This window comes from Etheostoma spectabile, chromosome 5 (assembly GCF_008692095.1).
Source record: "Etheostoma spectabile isolate EspeVRDwgs_2016 chromosome 5, UIUC_Espe_1.0, whole genome shotgun sequence".
NCBI classification, from domain to species: Eukaryota; Metazoa; Chordata; class Actinopteri; order Perciformes; family Percidae; genus Etheostoma; species Etheostoma spectabile.
In genome coordinates, this window is record NC_045737.1 from 38,400,385 (window position 1) to 38,416,119 (window position 15,735).

The 15,735-nt window shown below is 39.6% G+C and overlaps 2 protein-coding genes across 3 annotated transcripts in view; both read left to right on the forward strand.

The window, feature by feature from the left end:
* Positions 1-8,215, forward strand: part of LOC116688926 (rRNA/tRNA 2'-O-methyltransferase fibrillarin-like protein 1) — a 35,293-nt gene extending 27,078 nt beyond the window's left edge. The window contains exons 3-4 of the mRNA XM_032515121.1: positions 5,560-5,651; positions 6,654-8,215. Coding sequence (XP_032371012.1) covers positions 5,560-5,651; positions 6,654-7,110 — 549 coding nt within the window. The 3' untranslated portion in view covers positions 7,111-8,215. The remainder of the gene's footprint in view (positions 1-5,559; positions 5,652-6,653) is intronic.
* Positions 8,216-12,979: 4,764 nt separating this feature from the next.
* The window catches only part of commd1 (copper metabolism (Murr1) domain containing 1), an 8,501-nt gene continuing 5,745 nt past the window's right edge, over positions 12,980-15,735 (forward strand). For both annotated transcript variants that reach the window (XM_032515118.1, XM_032515117.1), the window contains exon 1: positions 12,980-13,172. In XM_032515118.1, coding sequence (XP_032371009.1) covers positions 12,999-13,172 — 174 coding nt within the window. In that variant the 5' untranslated portion in view covers positions 12,980-12,998. The remainder of the gene's footprint in view (positions 13,173-15,735) is intronic.

Consider the following 15,735-nt stretch of genomic DNA (forward strand, 5'->3'; position numbering starts at 1 on the left):
ATCAATAAGTGCAAATTCGTTGGAAAATTAAACCTGCGGCACGGCCTTTGAAGCTCTACTCGCTCTAGTTCTCATTTAGGGGGATGAGGCATGACTTTATCCTCTTCATAAATTTGTCAAATCATGCTGAGACAATGTCTTTGCAGTTGTTTTTTGTTATTCTTCCTCTTTCTACCTTTTGAGAGATATGTTCAAATAAGGGTATGAAGAGGGGTGAGGGGGTTTGGCCAGTTCCCCTATAAAGAAATGAGCCTCTCCTCGGACTGAGCAGCGACTTCCCTTCAAACTCTGAGAAGAAGACCGTCTGCGGAGCATCTTTCTTCACCACAGCAGGTACGTCAGATATGAAAGTGTGTATTTTCACTCCTCGGGGGCAAAAATTAACTGCAACTAACTAGTTCATTAAAGATTAATGTGCTGATGATTTTTTTTAGGATTAATAGTTTGGTCTGTAAAGCGTCAGAAAGTAATGAAAAATCCCCATTTCCTAAAGCAAAGGTTACACCTTTAAATTGTGTTTTAGCTGACAGTCACACACCTAAAGACAGTCTACAATGGACGTGAGCACATGTTGATTTATGGTTTAACTACTGTGGATAGGTTGTGGTAGTTAGTAGGGCTGGGCGATATGGACCAAAAGTCATATCCCGATATATTTAGGCTGAATATCGATATACGATATATATCCCGATATTTTTTCCGCAAATGTTTAGTCACAAGTCAACCAAATATGACATGTCAAAAGTAGTTTTATTGAACCAGCAATTTCAGTGAACAGTTGCAAAATCAAATGAATAAATAATTAACAGGTTTCTCACCTGCTTCAAAATAAAAGCTCAGCTGTTTAAATAAAAAAAAATGTAAAACATAAATACTGTATAACAGGAGTACCTTTTTGATATGCTCACCGTGTGATCCTGGGGGAAATAACTTGTTTGAAGACACTGTTTTCATCTCCCATTTCATCTCCCCTCTTGAATGAAGTGAACTGTCACGCTCATGTAAGATCCATGTCCTGCTCGACCAATATCGCTGGTCAACGCAAAATGAGTGACGTTAGCGAGCCGGTCAGCCACGGCTCTGCCTGACTTCAGTGTACGTTAGTGGCAGTGCTTCTCGTGCAAAGTAGTTGCGACTGGGAAGCTCATATCTCGGGTCCATCGTTTTCAGTAGCTTCTTTAATCCGACTTGTTCCACAATTGCAATAGGGGCCATATCTTTAGCGATGTGATAGGACACGGCTTTAGTTATAGTACACAGCTTGTCACTTTTCTTTTCATAAGGCACACGGCGGGTAAATGAAGTTTGCAGTGAACTTTGTTTCGGGGCTGGAGCTTTTTGGGGTTGTCGATGGCTTGCGGCTGGGGCTTCTGCAGCGCGCAGTTTCACACACACTTCGTATTGCATTTTGTGTCACTGTTTTAGGTGGTGAAAAAGATTTGTAGTGCTTCGACCCCTGGCTGTAATTTGTTTATGGCACTCCTTACATATAACGTGCATTTGTTGCTCATCTGATTCTTTGAATCCGAACCATCTCCAATTTTCTGAGCCACTGCTTATTCTTTTACTAACCGATTCATCCTCCGTACGCTCCGCAGACGTTGTTGCTTCCTCCATGTTTGTTAAAGAGTGTCTGTTCCTGCCCCTCCCCCCTCTGTGTATGAAAGAGGAGGGGCGGGGGCGTGGGGAGCAGTGCAGAGAGCGCCAGGGCAGTAGCTTGCTTGGAGGATCACAGCGTAAATTTAAACTATATCGATATATGCGATATGGTCTAATTCCATATCTCATTAAAAAATATATCGATATATTTTTTATATCGATATATCGCCCAGCCCTAGTAGTTAGTTATTTATGTTTTAACTACTGTGGATAGGTTGTGGTTGTTAGTTATTTATGTTTTAACTACTGTGGATAGGTTGTGGTTGTTAGTTATTTATGTTTTAACTACTGTGGATAGGTTGTGGTTGTTAGTTATTTATGTTTTAACTACTGTGGATAGGTTGTGGTAGTTAGTTATTTATGTTTTAACTACTGTGGATAGGTTGTGGTGTTAGTTATTTATGTTTTAACTACTGTGGATAGGTTGTGGTTGTTAGTTATTTATGTCTTAACTACTGTGGATAGGTTGTGGTTGTTAGTCATTTAGCAGGATTTCAACAAAAAAAGCTCTTTAACAGATTTGCAGTACAGTGAACTCTCGTTTTTCACGGGGGTTACGTTCCCATAAGAACCCGTGATAGGTGAAATCCGTGAAGTAGTAACTTTTATTTTTTTTACAATTATGATACGATGAAATACTCCATAAGTCATTAAAACCAAAGAACAAAACCTTTCTACAGGCCCGAGCATTTGTTTTAACAAATAAAAGGACTGCATAAACCTGTTTTTTTTACAAATAACTACTGTACTGTAAAATAATCATTTTGATCATCAACACGAACTGAAGGCTTCAAATGTCGGAGATCAGCACCCCCCCCCCCCCCCCCGCGACCAGAGTCATTGGATTAGAACGGGAAAAGATGAAAAGTACAAAAAAATACAAAGTATAACAGGAAAAATAGTGCCTCCCGTGTATTTCACTGCTGCTGCATCCTGACTTTGCTCTGTAGCGGTTTTCCTTCTAAAGGCCGCGGTTCAGGTGTGTTTTTCCTTCTAAAGCCCGCGGTTCAGGTGTGTTTTTCCTTCTAAAGGCCGCGGTTCAGGTGTGTTTTTCCTTCTAAAGGCCGCGGTTCAGGTGTGTTTTTTCTTCTAAAGGCCGCGGTTCAGGTGTGTTTTTCCTTCTAAAGCCCGCGGTTCAGGTGTGTTTTTCCTTCTAAAGCCCGCGGTTCAGGTGTGTTTTTCCTTCTAAAGCCCGCGGTTCAGGTGTTTTTTCCTCTAAAGGCCGCGGTTCGGTGTGTTTTTCTTCTACAGCCCGGTTCAGGTGTGTTTTTTCTTCTAACCCCGCGGTTCATGTTTTGTGTTTTTTCCTTCTAAAGCCCGCGGTTCAGGTGTGTTTTTCCTTCTAAAGCCCGCGGTTCAGGTGTGTTTTTCCTTCTAAAGGCCGCGGTTCAGGTGTGTTTTTCGAGAGAAGAACATAGTTATTAGTTAGTTGTTGTCGCTCTTTTCTTTTTTTTATTCTGGCAAAAATCGGTGAAGCAGCGAGACCGTGAAAGGTGAGCCGCGATATAGCGAGGGTTCACTGTATTAATGCATATTTGTGTCCGTTTCTGTAGATCCCGCTGGGAACAGACGCAAAAGGTGAGTTATTTAATAACTTGTGCATTGCTCCTTTTCTTTTTTTTTTGGGAGCGAATGCCTTTGCGACTGTGTGTTTTCCAGTGTTGCAGCTTGCAGCGTTATCAAGTGGCGCGCCCGTTCAAAGTGGTCTAGAGACCCACTCATCCAATTAGGGGGGCAACAGGTCACAAACTCACGGTTTTGGGTCACGGGGACAATGGTTTTTGTTAAATGCTTTCCATAAATTACTTAACCCTGATGTTGTCCTCATGTTGTCCCCATGTTGTCCTATATCAATGTTCTTTTTAATTCCCCAAAATAACATGATTGATTCCAACGCTCTTTGCCAAGTACAAATCTCTACTTTCATTAATTTTGGGTCTTATTCTATTTTATATCATTGTAAAACAAAGTGAAGTGTTGTTGAAATAGTATTGAGTAAAAGTTGACATATTCCAGTCTGTGATTATCATCAACATCCATTCCTTTAATTTTAGTCTCAATAATTCCTAATTTCTGCTTTTCTAACTCAAACATTAGGTATAATTTCCTATAAATTAGGTTTATTGATCATAAATTCCCAAAATAACTGTAAAAAAGTAAAAGTGAATATGTTGGTGTAATGCATTGTTAAACGTCAAAAAAGTGACAAACATTAAAAAAAACACATCAAATCTGTTGAAAAAAAAGAGACAAAAACGTAAGAAAAATTGAAAACTTTCATACAAAGCCTCAACAAAAGTGTTGATTTTCAATTTTGACGGGAAGACGACACGAGGGTTAACCCTTGTGTCGTCTTCCCGTCAAAATTGACCCATTTCAAATTTTTACAAGAAGAAAAATGGAACAAGTTCCATGTTTTCTACCTGAAATCAGCGTCCTTTCCTTATTTCCTGTGATAAACATGTATTCCTGACTCAGAACATTATTCTGGATATGACACTTATGTTGTTTCCATAGTGGATTTTTAACATGAATTATAACCTTATGACAAAAAACGAACCCCACCTCCATGTTTAATAGTGTGCTAGTAGAGCACATTTTTTTGGAGCGGGCTTTTAACCCTCGTGTCGTCTTCCCGTCAAAATTGAAAATCAACACTTTTGTTGAGGCTTTTTTAATCAATGTTTTTAACTTTTTTTATGTTTTTATCCCATTTTTGACACTTTTTTTAAGTTTTCAAAACTACGTAATACAGATTAATTTTAGTTTTAGTTATTTTTGGAATTTATGGTCATTTGGTCAACCTCATTTACAAGAAATTATACCTAATGTTTGAGTTAAAAAAGCAGAAATTAAGAATTATTGAGACTAAAATTAAAGGAATGGATGTTAAAAAGAACATTGATATAGGACGACATGAGGACAACATGGGGACAACATGAGGACAACATGGGGACAACATGAGGACAACATGAGGACAACATGAGGACAACATGAGGGTTCAGTTACATGTGGAGACTGATTACATTCCCTGAACATATTCGTTATCTCAGCTGTTTTAAATTGAGATAAAGACAATATCTGTTATTAGATTACGAAGTAAAATGTTATTTCAGAATTGGTTTTAAAACCCCAAAAAGAGAGGGTCCCGGAGGTGAAGACAACACAACAGCTCGTCCAAGCTGAGAAGAAGACCGTTCGGATGGTGAATGAATGAAAACACACGGCACAGAAACACCATACCTGTGACGGCTAGATGAAAAAAAGAGGACACGCCGAATCTCTAGATGAGTTGTAGCCGTGCCACGTCTGATTGGAAATCCGGGGAGCCAATCAAATGGCCCGTTTGGAACCGGCACACGCTCCAAACGGGCGCTGCACTAGTTCTATCTCATGGGGAAAAAGTAGAGACGATAGTTGACGAAAATGGAGAGAGGTTTCATCTTAATGTTAGTATTACTTAGGTAGCCTATTTTTGAAGTTAAAAAAAAAGAAATTCTACAGAAGGGAGGGAAAAAGACTGATAAAGAATTCGATAGTGAGTTAGTTAGACGACAGTTGACGAAAATGGAGAGAGATTTAGTTTCTTACTTTTTGTTTTATGATGCAAAACATTTCAGTCTCGTCTTTTTTCGTCAACAATAACGCGGGTTAATTTAGTCTTAGTCGGCGTTTTTTTGACTTTGGTGCAGTCTCGTCATCATTATGGAAAAAAAAGGCAATTGACGAACATATTTAGTCAGTAATTAACACTTCTGCACACGGCCAACAGCTGCAGTCCACTCATCTGCCAGAGTAAAGCCGTGTCTTTACAATCTACATTTTAGTTTTTCATATTGTTTATTACGTGTTTTTGTGAGCGTTCAGTGTGTTAAATGTTATTAAACCTGATGTGTGCAGATGGCTCGCCTGTGCTGGATGGTCGTGGCTCTCGGCGTCTTCCTGTCTGACAGCGTGGCCGCTCAGGAACCGGAACCAGGCATCAATAATCAGTAAGTCCACAAAAGCCTAAATAAAGCTTCTCTGAATCCAATCTGTTAAATGTGGACATTGTTCTAGTGTCTTGTCTCCTCTGTGACGGTAAACCGAATATCTTTGAGTTGTGTTGGGCTTTTTGGGAAACACTGATCCACTTTTTCACGATTTTCTGACATTTTCAAAAAACACCCAAGATAACGTCCTCAAATTAAATGTTTTGTTAAATTTTTTTCCCAATTAAATTAGCTAGCACCAGCTCCAAAAGTTGCTAAAAGTAGCTAGATGACACCATACGCTCAATTGCAAAGAAGATAGAAAGAATTAGAAATCTTTAGCAAAATAATCACAAATTTAATACAGGAATTTTGTATTTTTCAAATCTTCAAGTTAGTGACATTTTCATAAACAAAGTGTTGTGCAGATGAGTGATTTCCAACCCATATAGTGGACCTTCCACACAACTACCTTCAGGTCCCTGTAGTCCCCCCACAAAAAAGAACCAAGCACCCCACCCACCCACACACACACACACACACACACACACAGACACACAAAGACACACACACACACACACAACACACACACACACACACACACACACACATACAGACACACACCCACCCACCCACACAACACACACAACACACACACCAACACACACACACACACACACACACACACACACACAAGCACACACACAGACACACACACCCACACACACCCACCCACCCACACACACACACACATACAGACAGACACACAAGCACACACACATACACACACACAGACACACACTCAAACAGTGTAGCTCAGGGCTCAGTTAAGACTGCTCTAATGTGATCTAATGTGTCGATATGGGCTAAAAAAAGGATGCCAGAGCTTTAAGGGAGCCTCTTAAAGAATACCTGTAAGTGTGAGTGTAAGATTTTCATGCTAGCGATTGTTTCTTTGGAATTGTTGTGCATGTGACATTAAATTTGAAACCATAATACTCATGAAATGTGTTCGTTCGGCAGGAATGACCTCGGTTCCACCGTCGGTCCGGTTGCGAAGATCCCACAGGACCAAGACACAGAGGATCTCCAGCAAGTCTCTACGGGTGACCACGAGGGTCAAGTGTCCCAGGAAGGGGGGACAGGCGGGGAAGAGGGCACAGCCCTTTCAACGGGCACAGGCATAGAAATGGGTGAAGACATAGGCAAAGGTGGAAAAGGGGGCAAGGTTAAGTGTAAGGGAGGCGGCAAACGTAGAAAAGGGGGCAAGGGTAAGCGTAAGAAAGGAGGCAAACGTAGAAAAGGTGGCAAGGGTAAGCGTAAGAAAGGCGGCAAACGTAGAAAAGGGGGCAAGGGTAAGCGCAAGAGAGGCGGCAAACGTAGAAAAGGTGGCAAGGGTAAGCGTAAGAGAGGCGGCAGACGTAGAAAAAGTGGTAAAAGACGAGGAATACGTAGTGCAGAAGAGCAACGGTACGAGTGAGAAAATCCGACAAAGGTACACCTGGACCATGGGGCTGTTTGGACTGATAAGACACGAGAAAGGAGAATCTGAGCAGCAACCCAATGAAGCTTACTGAGAAAAAACAAAAAGAGTGCCCTATGCTTAATACCAATGCGCTTGTTTATTTGTCTTCCTCTAGATTTAAAAGGTGCACTATGAGTTCCCGCATGGTGACTTCTGTTGACGTTCCAAGTAAATTCAAAACCGAGCAAGCTCGCCCTACCCCCATGTTTCTGTAACTGTCATGACTAAAGGACTAACTGTCACTGACACCCACCCACCCCCTCCCCCAACCCTCCTGTCAGTGATCGGCTGGAGTGTTTTGTTGTATTTTTGGTGCACAGCCTGTGCCCCTAGTGTTTGTTTGCGACCCCTGTTTTGCCCCCCGAGACCGGGCTTTTGCACCGTGTATTCAGGCAGGGGGAGCGAACGGATCCAGGAGCGATGCCTACAATTTGAGACACAAATGAAATTGCGCTGAAACCACGCAGGAACTCACAGTGCACCTTTTAAAGACTTCCTTCTGAAGTGTATTAATACTAGGGCTATGACTATTTACTGGTCTCATGATTCAATTGCGATTATCCTGTCAACAATTCAATATTGCATATCACATATCATTATTATATATTACTGCACATGGTTTTCATCCACAAATTCAAGCGGTCAGATATACTGTGTATGAACTTCCCTTTTTTAGCACAGTCTGAACACAGCAGACAATATCTATTTTTTTAATCAAAATAAGAATAAAGATGCAAAAGTGATAATTTTGTTATATAGTAAAACATATTGCAATTGCACTATCAGTGAAAATATTCAAAATTAGATGTTATTTCAAATCGTTTGTAGGCGATATCATGTATTTTACAGGATGCCTTCAAAGACAGGCCACAGTCTACAACCACTAAATGAAGGACATCAACACCTGTAAACATCTCCTATCAGACATGATGGCACCTCACATCATCCTGCTTTCATTTGCAACAACCCTAGTCAATACCTGTGACTATAAAAACAGAGTTTTTGGCACTAATACTAAAACGACTGATTTTTTAGCTTTCAAAAGAATTAAGATGGCAGTGAAAAAAAGTATGTTTAATGTGAACAAAGCCTTTAGTAGTTGTACTTCTGTAAAAGGGAATGCTGTGATGTCCCGTTCTTTCTGATTAAAGCTTTGCTCTGCATCTATTCTGGTCTGTCTGTGTGTCAATCATTTGGGACGTCCTGCATAACAGTACCATGCAGCGCCTTTTAGGATAATGGTTATCTAATATACTCGTAATACTAGTAATTCTCTGATGTTGCTATACAACATATAGCTTTCCATGGAAAGTTAAGCTGGGGAATTTTGGAAACATTGCTATTTGCATGGGAATTAATGGGAATTTACGAGAATTAACTGGAAATGTTACGTAATTCACGCAAACTCCACCTTATACAAACCTAGGCTAAATATAATCATTCAGCCTTAATCTGTGCAGCGGGTGTGGCCTCAATAGCCCTGCAGTAGGCTAACCATTGACCTTTAGCTTAACATATGAAGGCAGATACCACTAGATTTACTGTGGTTATGGTTATTTTATATGCGTGCTAAGCTAACTATCAGCGCTGTCTATTGTTTTTAGCCTCTCAAGAACAAGTGAGCTATACAACTAACAAACATTGGTTAATAGCAATGTCATTGATGAATATAGGGAGGACATTCAAGTGAAGTTGCATTAAATCAGGTTGTTTAAACCAAGATTATGCTGCAAAATGGGTTTTTTTCCAACTACATTTAAGGTTCCTATTATAGACTAACATTATTATAACAAGCAATATTAAAAATATCCAGTTTATTCTGATTATTTCCCATTAATTCCTATACATTTCTGTTAATCCCCATGGAAAGTTTTCAACTTTGAACATTTCCGGAATTTTGCAACCCTAATGAGAACGTACTAGAGGGGTATCAGTGCTTTGGACTGACGGTGAATATCAACAGAGCATACAAAGTGAGTGAATACAAAGTTGTGTAAATGAATATCAGACACTCACAGTTTGGCTGCTTCAAGGAAGAAGGAGACCATTCAGGTGAACCCGATGACTCTCAGCAAACACCGATTCCTCCAATCAAAAGGCCGAAAACAAGGCCAACTGTCCAGTGGAAGAGCTTCATCTACAATAAAGACAAATGACAATTAGTGAAATCAATTTCTTCTTGCAAACACAGGAACACAGCGGCACTAATAACAGTTATTTAACCCTCATGTTGTCCTCGGGTCGAATTTGACCCGTTTTCACTTTTTTAAAATCACAAAAAATGGGCGGAAAATTTCAACATTACAAATATCAAATAACTTTGGAAAAAACATCCAAAAAAAGCACCCACAAAATTGAAAAAGTGACAAAAATGTCGGAACAAGCGATAATAGTGTTTCATGGTTGATGGAAAAACAACACGAGGGTTAAGCTTTTCGTGCATAAAAAAAAATATATATTTATATCATTCTTAGGTATAGTAGTAATCACACAAAAGTAAACAATTCAAACAGCAGGGGACAACAATTAGCGAGTTTTCCTGCTGAAAAAGCTGAAATATATGTTCACACTACAACAAACAAACACTGCAAAACTCTCACAGTTAGTTCATTTTGAAATGTAGTATTTCCTGCGACCTATATCCTCTTTATATAGTGATCATGTCTGCTAAAGGTATAACAGGGTCTGGAGAAAGTGTGACATTTTGTGTTTTAGAGTCCTGGATAAACGATCCAAGAGGCCAGTAAAACTCTGAGAGCAGGAAAGAAGTTAGAGGTTATATAATCACAACAATTGTAATGCTATAGCTACATACAGAGTCACCAAATCCCGGAACTGCGTTCTCAGTGATTGTTTTGTGGTCATTAACCATTTCTATGTAAACTAGGTCAAACTATTTTCTTCATATGTCTGAAAAACACTTAATTGGTTAGTTGGTTCCTGCCATAGCAACCAGTGTTGGGAGTAACGTGTTGCAAAAGTAACGCAATTACAGTAATGTAATCCTTTTGGCCGCAACGCCTTACTAATTAAATTTTGGTAATATTACACCCGTCATAATCTCGGTAACACGAGTGACGTATTATTTCCTGTTTCTGTATTCGATGGTTGAGATGACGGCAGAGACAGATACATTTGCGAGATGGACAACATTTTTAGGAGTTACTACTCTGCGTTGAAGCAAGTGGTCCCGTCACAGTTCCCACGACCAGAGCCAGAGACGGTAAGGACAACATCTGTCTCCCAACAGGTGACGATACGGCCAACATCTGTCTCCCAACAGGTGACGATACGGCCAACATCTGTCTCCCAACAGGTGACGATACGGACAACATCTGTCTCCCAACTGGTGACGATACGGACAACATCTGTCTCCCAACAGGTGACGATACGGCCAACATCTGTCTCCCAACAGGTGACGATACGGCCAACATCTGTCTCCCAACAGGTGACGATACGGACAACATCTGTCTCCCAACAGGTGACGATACGGACAACATCTGTCTCCCAACAGGTGACGATACGGACAACATCTGTCTCCCAACGGCCACATCTGTCTCCCAACAGGTGACGATACGGACAACATCTGTGTCCCAACAGGTGACGATACGGACAACATCTGTCTCCCAACAGGTGACGATACGGACAACATCTGTGTCCCAACAGGTGACGATACGGACAACATCTGTGTCCCAACATCTATGTCCCAACAGGTGATGATACAGCCAACATCTGTGTCCCAACAGGTGACGATATGTCCAACATGTGTCCCAAAATCTGGGTCCCAACAGGTGACGATACGAACAACATTTTTATTTTAAACAGTCCAAAAGCTACTCTAACTTTACTGCAGTTCTACAATTCTTGGATTGGTGCTGGAGGACGTATTAAGATCCTTTACAGAAGAAAAAGTAATATAACTAAGACTTTATTTTGAGCATTTTCTCAACACATTAAGGGAAATTTAATCCTTCAGTTTATCACTAATTTTCCACATCAACACATCTAGCTAGACTTAAATGGTTTTCACAGGACTGAAAAGGGATGAAAAACTGGCATCTGAAAAGTAGCTAACTAGCTAAAGCAGAGCAGACAATGTAACGTTAACGTCAGTGCAGTAAAAAGTACATTTAACGTTACCTTTGAGATGAACTGTCGTGGAGTATAAGTATAAAGTAGCACAAAATGGGAATACTTAAGTAGAGTACACTTCAAATGTTTAGCTACTTAAGTACAGTAACGTTAATGAGTAACGTGAAATTGCATATAACCATTAAACCGCCATTATCCCGAGGCGAGCAGACGGAATATTAGCTAGCTAGCTAGCTAATATACTAGCTAATATTCACAATAAATACATTTACATTTAACGTTACCTTTGAGATGTACTGTTGTGGAGTGTATAACCATTAAACGGCCGTTTTCCCGAGGCGAGTAGACGGATTATTAGCTAGCTAGCTAGCTGGCTGGCTAATATTCCGTTAGCTAAACTAACAGTTAACTAACTCAAGCTAGTTTAACTAGCTAGTCACAATAAATACATTTACATTTAACGTTACCTTTGAGATGTACTGTAATGGAGTGTATAACCATTAAACCGCCGTTTTCCCGAGGCGAACAGACGGAATATTAGCTAGCTAGCTAGCTAATATTCCAGCTAGCTAGCTAGCTAGCTAATATTCCAGCTAGCTAATATTCCGTTAGCTACTCCGTTAGCTAACTTGTTAGCTTAACTAACAGTTAACTAACTCAAGCTAGTTTAGCTAGCTAGTCACAATAAATACATTTACATTTAATGTTACCTTTGAGATGTACTGTAGTGGAGTATATAACCATTAAACCGCCGTTTTCCCGAGGCAAGCTTAGCTCCTCCGTTAGCTTTTCCGTTAGCTACTCCGTTAGCTTTTCCGTTAGCTAACTATTACCTAAAATAACGGTTAGCTACCTCAAGCTAGTTTAGCTAGCTAGTCACAATAAAATGCCGTTTTTGTCAAAGATAAATACAAGACAAACTTTAAAAAAGCAACGTAGGTCACTTGAGAAAACCTACCTCTGTTTTGACGATGTTGACCAAAAAAACAACTGCATCCACCTGGAACTAAAACAAGCCGAAGGAGATTTCTTTTAAACTTTGTATTTTTATTTTTAGATATAAAAATATATTGTAAAAATAACATTTAAATATGAGATGAGCCTACTAATAAAGGCACTTTGCTAGACATGTGGCATGATATAAATAATATTAACATGGATGTAAATGCATCCTATCCATTTTAATGTAAAACACTTTCATAAAAATAAATATAAAAGTGACATTGGCATTGACATTCTTGGTGGAAATTTAGGAAAACCAAAAAATAAGGAAAAGAAAAACCATCTGGTTAAAAAAAAAAGCTAATTAAATTGGAAAACGTCTTAAAAACAGAATTGTCAAATTATGCGTTTTTTCAAATTTTTGGCTTCGATTTAGACAGATATTGCAATACAAAACCAATAATTAAGTTATTAAATAAAATTGCTGATTACTTTAAAAAGTGAAAGAGGTTACAATAACCTCTTTAGTAAAGTTATCATTATTGAATATAAGAATATGTCTTGTTAATTGTATTAAAATTTAAAATAAAACACAGACTGACCTTCTCAAAACCAGGTGTGAAGTAAAACTTCGCTTATAACTCATCTTCGGTGATAGTAGAGCAATTTTAGTGGACAGAAAACCGTGAAAAATAAATGAGAAAATGGTCTTCACGTTGTGGTACTACAACTCCCACAATGCCGTGCGGGAGTCCGCCGCTTCATGTGACTTTGACTGTCAATGCATGTGACCACATTGACGTGAAAACATGGCGGATGTGGAAGCAGCGAAGTCTCTGAGCGGACTGTTGAGTGGAATAGCGCAGAAAGTGTATTACGACAACAGCGAAATCACAGAGGAGCTGCTGAAGGATGAGTTATACCCCGAGCTGTCGCACGAGCAGTTCCAGGCTTTGCACGAGAAAATGAAAGGCCTCCTAAAGGTAATACTACACCTTCATCCTGGAAGTATACAACACCTCCACCCTGGAAGTTACACAGCAGGGATACTAGCCACGCCGTAAAAACGATGATTTAACTCATACTTTATAATATATTTACTTTGCAGCTGAGACGTTTTGCAGAAACTGTCACCAAAGTGTCTCGTTATAACCATACTGGATACTTCATGTACATATACATATACAGTATACACTGTACATACACAGTATATATCTATATATCTATATATATATATATAATATATATATATATATCATGTACTATACTTATGCCCCTGTATTTTAACATAGGGGGGTGTATACTTATGCCCCTGTATTTTAACATAGGGGGTGTATACTTATGCCCCCTGTATTTTAACATAGGGGGTGTATACTTATGCCCCTTGTATTTTAACATAGGGGGGTGTATACTTATGCCCCTGTATTTTAACATGGGGGTTGTATAACTTATCCCCTGTATTTTTAACATAGGGGGTGTATACTTATGCCCCTGTATTTAACATAGGGGGGTTATACTTATCCCCTGTATTTTAACTAGGGGGTGCATACTTATGCCCCTGTATTTTAACATAGGGGGGTGCATACTTATGCCCCTTATTTTAACATGGGGGGGTTATACTTATGCCCCTGTATTTTTAACATAGGGGGGTGTATCTTATGCCCCTGTTTTTAACATAGGGGGGTGCTACTTATGCCCCTGTATTTTAACATAGGGGGGTGATACTATGCCCCTGTATTTAAACATAGGGGGGTTGTATACTTTGCCCCTGGTATTTTAACATAGGGGGGGTGTATACTTATGTCCCTGTATGTTAACATAGGGGGGTGTATACTTATGCCCCCTGTTATTTTAACATAGGGGGGTGTAACTTTATGCCCCTGTATTTTAACATAGGGGGTGTATACTTATGCCCCTGTATTTTAACAGGGGGTGTATACTTATGCCCCTGTATTTTAACATAGGGGGGTGGTTACTTAGGCCCCTGTATTTTTAACGGGGGGTGTATACTTATGCCCTGTATTTTAACATAGGGGGGTGCATACTTAGCCCTCCCTTTATTTTAACATAGGGGGGTGCATACTTATCCCCTGTATTTTAACATAGGGGGTGTATACTTATGTCCCTGTATTTAACATAGGGGGGTGTATACTTATTCCCCTGTATTTTAACATAGGGGTGTATATTACTGTATGCCCCTGTATTTTAACATGGGGGGGTGTATACTTATGCCCCTGTATTTTAACATAGGGGGTGCATACTTATGCCCCTGTATTTTAAGGAAGAACATTTATTCATTCACAAGGAAAATTGGTGTCCTTAAAGGTCGGAGTTGTCGTATTTTTTTAAGTAAGGCATTAAGGAAAATTGATGATTTTTTTTTAATTCCTCTTTTTTGTCAACTTTAGCATGGGGCCCATAAACTTATGAGCACCACTGTATTATTATTTTTAACCCAAAGCCCCACTATAGGGACAAGAGTTGTGATTTAGCTAAAACCCCTATGACACACATCAGATGACTGTCTAAGCTTATCTATGTTTTTTTGTACCTGTCCTCATCTGAATGAACTTAAATGATAATAAGTACTTTAGAAGGAAATGAGTTGAAGGATGATGTGTTCCTTTATGCGCTGAGCGTTTTTAAAAGTGATAAAGTTTTAAGGTAAAGCTCAGTGAATGACTCATGAATCCTAATTAGACTGTCCTCAGTGTAAAAAAATCGCATTTTCTGACATTTTTTTGTCATTTTTTTGGTCACTTTTTGTCACTTTTTCAATGTAGCGAGTCCTTTTTTTGATGGTTTTTCCAAAGTTGTTTGATAATTCTAATGATGACATTTTCAGCTTATTTCGAACGTGATGAAAAAACTGAAAATGGGTCATCAATTTGACCCGAGGACAACATGAGGGTTAGGCTTACCCCCCCCCCCCCCCCCCCCATGCCCTAATAATTAATATATTATATTAAACCGAGCCCTGGGTATCCTGCTCTGCCTTTGAGAAAATGAAAGTAGATGGGCGATCTATAATCTTGCCCTTATGACCTCTGAGGGGCGGTGAAATAAAATCTCATTGTGTGAATATTTTGTGAAAGCACTGATAGTCAACGCTACAATATTTTAGTATTGATATTGAGGCATTTGGTCAAAAATATCGTGATGTTTGATTTTCTCAATAAAGCCCGGCCCTTCCTACAATGTGAGCTGCATAGTTGTGTAAACAGTGATAACAGGTTAGAGATGAGAGGCAGAGAGAGAGAGAGAGAGAGAGAGAGGAGAGAGAGAGAGAGAGAGAGAGTCTTGCTCTCCTATGTCCTAATTGGTGGAACCTTGAGTATCTGTGTTAGATTATGAGTACTTTATTTTATGATTTTTGGTGTGTTTTCTTAGTTCGGTCAAGATGGATGTCACACTCTTGCTGCAGAACAAGGCTTCCTGCAGGTAGAAATAGGCAACCTGAAGCTGTGTGTTAGTTGCTGCCCCCTGCTGACCAAGGTGGACACAGGGCTAGAGCTGACCAATGAAAACACATCAGTTAGAATTCAT